This window comes from Amaranthus tricolor, chromosome 1 (genome assembly GCF_026212465.1).
Source record: "Amaranthus tricolor cultivar Red isolate AtriRed21 chromosome 1, ASM2621246v1, whole genome shotgun sequence".
Classification (NCBI taxonomy): Eukaryota; Viridiplantae; Streptophyta; class Magnoliopsida; order Caryophyllales; family Amaranthaceae; genus Amaranthus; species Amaranthus tricolor.
The window spans coordinates 19,378,678-19,386,593 of record NC_080047.1 but is presented as its reverse complement, the minus strand read 5'-3'; the positions used below and the strand labels follow the sequence as shown (position 1 = coordinate 19,386,593).

General features: G+C 35.2%; 1 protein-coding gene across 1 annotated transcript; it reads left to right on the top strand.

Annotated features, from left to right (window-relative positions):
• The first annotated feature begins 2,495 nt into the window (after positions 1-2,495).
• On the top strand, positions 2,496-7,518 carry LOC130809499 (uncharacterized). Its single transcript, XM_057675334.1, has 4 exons — positions 2,496-2,647; positions 4,488-5,432; positions 5,515-6,579; positions 6,658-7,518. Exons 3-4 carry the CDS (start codon positions 5,952-5,954, stop codon positions 6,684-6,686), a joined length of 657 nt encoding a protein of 218 aa, XP_057531317.1. The 5' UTR covers positions 2,496-2,647; positions 4,488-5,432; positions 5,515-5,951; the 3' UTR covers positions 6,687-7,518.
• The last annotated feature ends 398 nt before the right edge of the window (positions 7,519-7,916 follow it).

The following is a 7,916-nucleotide window of genomic DNA, read 5'->3' as shown; positions in this document are numbered from 1 at the left end:
AATCAAGAACCCAAGAGTAGCACTATTCTGATCACAGACTCCAAAGAACAGTTCTATTTAGATCACAGAACACCACGTAATTGCTGATGCAAGGTTTGAGGAGAAGAAAGAAAAGAAATGGTTCAGAAGCAAGAAGACTCTGTTACCATGTTACAAAATGAAACAAAGGGCAAAAAAATTATTCTTCTTATTGATGGTGAAATCACACTTACAATGAGAGGGGCTGCTGTCTTTATAGACAGAAGATAGAAACAAAGAACAAAAAGCAGGAGGTTGTTATAACTAACTAACAACCTCAAGACAATTACTCCTAACAACCTTATGAACTAATTGAATAATATAGCACGTGTACAAAAGAAAAATAAAATATCAGCTACATAGACCATCTTGAGACATCATATTTCTTCAATATTGAATAGCTTCAGGAAATATAAACGTCTGAATACTAGCTGCACATAAGACCTTCTGCCTCTGATCAAGAAGAGTTGCACATTCTGTTGTCTAGCTGCTTAGTCTCCACACTGCTATCATCATTACCTTCAATAGTAAGGACTTGTCATACCTCCTTGTTTAGTAAAGAGTTAGGAGGTCTAGTAGACTATAAGTGTTCTATGCTTTTTATGCTTTAGTTTATTTCTTTTAAATATCTCAATGATGATAAGAAATAGTCTTGATGTCATTATAAAAATTTGTAACCGCTTATGCACACGTCAATTGTTATACCCCAAATTTTCGCCTTCTTGGTTTCCCTTCGTATTTGCCTCATTCCAAAACATGCAAAAAGAAGTGCTTTATCATTCTTTTTTTTGTTTTCTTTTCGAGTAAATATTTTTATCTTCAATCGTTGGTTGTGAGTAGGGGTGTTCAAAAAAACCCGACCCACTTGACCCGACCCATCGACCCTCATCTTAAATGGTGGGTCAATTTTCAAAGAAATAATATGTTACGGGTCGGGTACTCAACCCACCTTAACCAGGTTGGGTTATGGGCCACAAAATAAATTATATCGGGTACCCGTGACCCGTTATATTAAAGAAAATTTTATTCAAATATATTTTATTGTATGAGTTGTGGGCTTGTGGCTGCCTGGAGTTTTGAGACTACATAATACTCTAATAACTACTCTTAATTATAAGACTTGAGTGTTGAGACAAAGTCAATAAGTTCATTTTAAGCTTTGAGCGCACCACTTTCTAAGTTATCATTAATTATAAGCCTTTTATATGTTCTTTTACTGTAAGAAGGAGTACTCACATATGCACAGATACATTATTAATTCTATAATGGTGCCCTAAACAAGTGCTTAATTTTTCCTTTTATTCTTATAAAGTTTGTTATAAATAAAATCTAGTACCCGATGTCCCGACCTAATTTATTCGGGTACCCGATATCTGGGTACCCGGATTAATCGGGTTGGGATACGGGCCGTTAAAATAAATACCCCACTAACTGGGTACCTGACTTTTCGGGTACCCAAAATACTGAATACTCGAATATGAACATCCTTAGTTGTAAGAGCACATAACCACCGAAAGTTGTGGCAATCCTAGAGCGCGATTTCGATTCTTTTACTGCACCGAAGTATAGTAAAATCGGCTTTTTAGGACAGTGGTTTTCTCTACATTACACATCGCAACAATCTACTTCATATCCTTGATTGTCCTAATATATGTTTTATTTATTTTGCTGTTGGAACATATTGGGTTCAGATTTTGCACACATTTAAATAAATGATCATGTTTATTAAATAGATCAGATTAAAAATGAAATTTTGAATCAGAAAAATTGTGTGTTTATGGAGAAACTTAATTTGAACTTATAATAAAAGGATCATAAAGATTATTAGTACTAAAGTCCAAGGAAGCTACAATGATGAGTTGTCTGAGTTGTATGAAGGGTGGTCAAAGTTTTCTTGATTGCCCTCCAGCACAAACAACATACCTGCTCGGATCGGATTCCCCCAATTATCCCTTCAACATTCAAGTTAGGCCAAAAGTTGCGAGTAATAAATGACAAAAAATAATGATGAGATAAAAAATGGCATGCTTTGGTGACGTGGTTAGGCTGAGCTAGTTTAGAGGAAGAGAGTGATGTGGTGAGATAAGTGATGACTACAAGACCAAGTCGAAATTTAGATGCTATAAAATTAACCCCACATTCCAAATTTAGGAGCTATAATGGTTCGACTAACATACTTTTGGAAGAGGACTTGGACAAAATTAACTCCAAGTTAAGGGTCTAACTTACATGCATTCAAAAGTCAATAACATTCGTATTTCAAGCTCGGTATAAAGTTGGAATTTTTTTCTATATTATAATCTTAAGCTAGGTGGGAATATGGCCAGTTCCGACCCTGAGGGTAGGCTAAAGGGGCCACCGCCTAGGGCCTAAGCAAAAAGTTTAGAAATTTGATTTAAAAGAGGGTCCATTCTAAAAGATAAAAAAAAAAAATAAAGGGACCGAATTCTAATCTAATAACCAAAAGGGAAAGTTGCTCCATTTACGCATATTGCATTTACGACATTTACTAAACCTGTCTTCATCATTTTCCAAATCCCACCGTTAATTCCCTGTTCCGCCTTTCAACTTCCCAAAAGTAACTCCCATCAATGTCCAAAAATCAGCTCCTCTTTCAATCTTCCATAGAGTATGACTCCTTCTTCCGATGTGTATGGCAGTATTTCCATAGATTTGTCTTCTCTAATCCGATAAGTTTTTTTCAATTTGAGTTGAACATAAATCCCCTTTTCTTTCCAACTTTGAATTTCGTCTTGAATTTCGATTTAAGTTCATCATCTTGATTCTTGAATTGCATGTTGATTTTTGATTTTGGATGTTATTATCTTAATTACTAAATTTCATAAAATCGAAAGCCATGCTAGTATCTTATAATGTGAATGACTTAATTTCTTTGTTAATTGTATGATGAATCGTTTCTTGATTAATTGTATGATGAATGCCAATGGTTCCCTAATGTTGTTCACCGACATAATTCCATTTGCATATTTGACATTTGGTCTTTATACTACTCCTCACTGATACAATTGCGATTTGCTTTGAGGATTTTAACTCATCTAAGATATGGGTTTTATCGTGTTTTTTTAATGTAATTTTATTTTTTTAAGTTGTTTTTTAAATGTTATTTTTTTAACAGTATACAGATTCAATTTCGAAAGGAAAATATAATTTGAAAATTTTAGAGGATAGAGATATGAGGCTTGACTTTGTATGTAATTTTATTTTTTTAACAGTATACAAATTTGGAATAAAAATTGGTGGAAAGAATATTTAGAAAACATTAAAATATCAGTTTTGTTTCACGAAAACCTCTTACAATTCATTTTACATTTTCAAAATTTTATAAAAGGGGGCCTATTTTATTCATTTAGGCCCATAAAACGTTAGAAGCAGCCCTGAATATGGCTACATGGTGCACATCTGAAGTTTATTTTTTGAATCATATCATGTCACACCATCATTTAATTTAATTGTAGTAATCAATTAATATTGAATCATACTGACAATTAACTCGTTGGTTCCTCATATATGTCAACGGCTAGGCTTATGTTACATGGGTTACTAAATTTCGCCACTCTTTTTTATTTTATCGCCACCTCTTGAAATTACGTATTTGCCCCTGAAGTTTAAAAAATTATAAAATTGCCACTGAACTTAAAACTTAATTAATAAATGTAAATCACACTTAATAGCACTATTAACACTTTAATCCGGAAGATTTGTCTATATATATCGAATTCTCAGACGCGTATGAAGTACGAATTCAAACACGGTACTATCTCTCTAAAAACTTTTAAACAAGTTGTTACCTGTAATCGGTTAACTATGGCTAACGAAAGCGACTATGAATCGGATGCGGTACGTAAATTTTTTGATTTGACGTTTGAAATTTAAAAAAAAAATAAAATTAAATCGCACAAAACTGGGCAACTGAATCATTGTTCTATCGCACAAAACTGTGCGACTGGACCATGGTTCAGTCGCACAAAACTGGGCGACTGAACCATGGTCCAGTCGCCTAGTTTTGTGCGACTGCACCATGGTTCAGTCGCCTAGTTTTGTGCGATTTAAAAATATTTTTTTAAAATATTTATTTATTTATTTATTTACGTAATTTATAATAATAATAATAATAATAATAATAATAATAATAATAATTATTATTATTATTATTATTATTATTATTATTATTATTATTATTGTTGTTGTTGTTGTTGTTGTTGTTGTCATTATTAATTTTACTTTTCGTAATTTTATTATTATTATTATTATTATTATTATTATTATTATTATTGTCATTGTCATTATTATTATTATTATTATTATTATTATTATTATTATTATTATTATTATTATTATTATTATTAATTTTTTTAGTATTAGTATTTTTATTAATTTTTGTTATAATTATTATTTAAATTTTCGTCATTAATGTAATTAATTTATATTTTTTTATTTCAAATTTGCAGGAGTTTGAAAACTTTGGAGACAACGTAGCCTACTCCGATATCTTTGTTACGGATATGGAATTTATTTTCGTAGATGGGTTACATAGTTGGGCCGATACGATAGCAATAACAATTGGTTTTCAATTTACACGTGCTTCTTATAAAAAGAACGAAGGACGTTTTAGAGTTAGTGTCTATTTAAGATGTCACCGCTATGGTAATATTAGGGGTGATGTACATAATCTAGATAATACTGCCCGATCAGGTTTTAAAAGTAGAAGTTGCGGGTGTAAATTTTTAATTGTAGGAAGTAGTCGTAAACCAGGGAAAAGACCTTGGACGGTAAGGGTGTGTCCTGGTGAAAAAGAAAAACATAACCACGTGTTCTTAGTGTACAGAGATGGTCATGTAAGGGTGAATAGGATCAATGTAAATATTCGGGAGCACATACGACAGCTTAGTGCAACCGGAATACAACCGGCCTTTATTATGAATTCTGTTAGAGATAATTTTCCTAGTTTTTATGCTAGTATGAATCAGATATATAATATTAGACAATCAATAAGGAGAGAAAGGGTAGGACTCTCCTTCAACACTGTCTTCATATGGCCACAAAACTTAATTACGTGGTCTGGACAGACTTGGATAGTGAAGGGCAATTGAGCAGACTATTAATTGCAAATCCTACCTCTATCCAAATGATACGGACGTGGCTGTATGTTGTGCTGATAGATACAACGTACAAAACGAACAAATAAAAGTGGCCACTATGTGAAATGATCGGAATGACGCCAACCAATCACAACTTCTTTGTTGCGTTTTGTTTGATGCGAGATGAGGCGGCTGTGTCGTATTCGTGGGTGTTGCAGGGATTGAGAGATATTTTCGGCACTGCTCAGACTCCTAGCGTCATTGTAACCGATGGAGACGAAGGTTTATCTGCAGCTATTCGTGACGTCTTCCCAGGTAAAAAGGTTTTGTTGATTAATTAATGTCGTTCTATCTATTGAATATGTCTTAATTACGTTCAATATTTTGTTTAATGTAGATGTGCGGCATTTGTTATACATCTGACATATTGCCAACGACGTTGAGAATATGGTGGACAAGTTGTGTGGCGGGAAAAAAAATCAACAGGGCCAAATATTCAGACAGGGCAGATGGAACCCCTTGGTTGAAATTACTACAATCAGGGAATTTGAACAGAGATGGCAAGCAATCGTGAGTACGTGGTCGGTTAGGAACAAAAAGGTTGTTCGGTATCTGGCTAGAACATGGATTCCACTTAGAGAGAAATTTGTTCGTGCGTAGACGAATGATTGTTTCCACTTGGGTAACCAGACTACCAGCAGAGTTGAAAGCCAACACTCGTCTTTCAAGTATTACTTTGGTAGCGGTAATAGCTCATTCGATATCCTTTTTAAAAGGGCACACGCACAGATTATAAATCAGCAAGCCAGGATCCGACAACCGCTATAGGAATCCATGAATTTTGTAGCAAGGTCGTTGCAACAACATTTGTTTAGACCTTTATATCGCCACGTATCTATCTATGCCTTGAAGCAGCTCCAGCTTGAGTATAACCGCATGTTAGAACTGGGTGATTTTGTATTAAACAAATGCGGTTGTGTACTTCAACAAACCCATGGATTGCCGTGTGCATGTTATTTACATACGTGCATCGGTTCACATGGTGCTTTGTATGTGGATGACATTCATCAATTCTGGAGTACTTTGAGGTACACAGAGGTAGGAGACGAGACACACGAAGGAGTACGATTCGCCAACGCCAATGACAAAGAGCACTTTCAATCTTTGGTCGATGAAGTTCTAAAATCTGATCCCGCAGTTGTACGCCGAATGTCTCAGGTACTTGAGTATGAGCTGCACCCTGATGGAGGCGAAATAACTGAGCCTTACGCAGGTCCACCTAGAAAGGGCAGACCAAGCACAAGCAAAACCATGAGAAGAAATAAAAGTGCATTTGAATATAGCAGATCATCTTCTCGTGGACGCGGCTCTAGATCTTCATCCCGCGGGAGATCCAGTGGCAGATGCAGTGGTCGAGATACGCAATCATCTGTTGGAATTAAGTTTAGTTTCAATTTGTCCGGTACATGACTATCCTTTTTATTATTTACTTTCATTTGTTACAACTTCATTTTATTAACTTTATTTTCAATTACTGCAGATGATCCAGGAGGGCGCGATTTTTCATAGTTTTCATGGCCTAATGACATCCCATTCATTCTTCCACCTTACTTGTTTGACTGGATTGATATGTTAGGTGATGGTAATTGTGGATTTAGAGCTATTGCCGTTACAGAGCTGGGAGGCGAGGAAGCATGACCTCGTTTAAGACGTGCTACGTGTATGGAAATGCAAATGAACAGAGAGCAATACCTAAGTTTATATCTATCCCAGGAGTCGTTAGACAAGGCTATATTCAGAATAGGTTCACATGACAATGGACCTGCTCCTTTTATTCACTGGATGGATGCACCGATGGCTTTGTATTCTACAACAACATTTCTAAACTTTGGCATTGCTTATTATGGTTCTGATAATGCTGACCCGATGTACAACTGTTTGGTTCTTCCATTATGGAAAGCACCGAAAGCACCGGGCGTGCATAGTGTAAATAAAGTTATACATATATGTTGGGTGAATGTAAATCATTTTGTTTAACTTTTAATGAACGACGATTCAGCCCCACTGCCGCCCATCCATCAACGTTGGAGAGAAGTAGTTGACAATTTCACCAGACAAATTGACACACATTTCACTACGAGGATTGTGCTCTGGAATAATCTACGTGGGCCATGACCATGACCAAGTAATAACACCGCTGACGATGCTGTAAATTTAGATACTCCATAGTCTTACGTGTTGTATAAATCCTTATTTACTTGTATTATAGAAATGATACACGAGATTCAATTTGTATATAGTCCATAGTTATACTACTGTGTATAGTGGTTGTTATAGAAAATATAGAAGACATTCATTGTGTATGATAACGATGTAATCATGATTAAATGTGATATAAATAGCGTCGACGAAAATAAATACAATCATTAATATAAAATAGTTTAAGTACATACTATGAAGGGCCATGCCCTTAAAAAATTTTCCATTCGGCAAATAAATCTCTACAATCATTAAGGTATATTTCTAACACATGTCGTTGACGGGGGTTCATATCCGCGAGGGAAGGAGGTAGTCTAGCCACTGGAGCGAATCGACTAGGCCAGTCATTGAGGAACTGAAAAAACAAAAGGAAAAAAGGAGTTAACATGATATAAAACATAAAAAAAACACAAAGACATAGCATAAAACAAATACATTTTCAAAACTCACGTATTCAGCTCTGCTCTGAGAAGGACCATGACCGGAAGTCGGCCTTCGTCGGGGGCTATGAACGGGTGCGAGCACACTCTGAACCAGTCA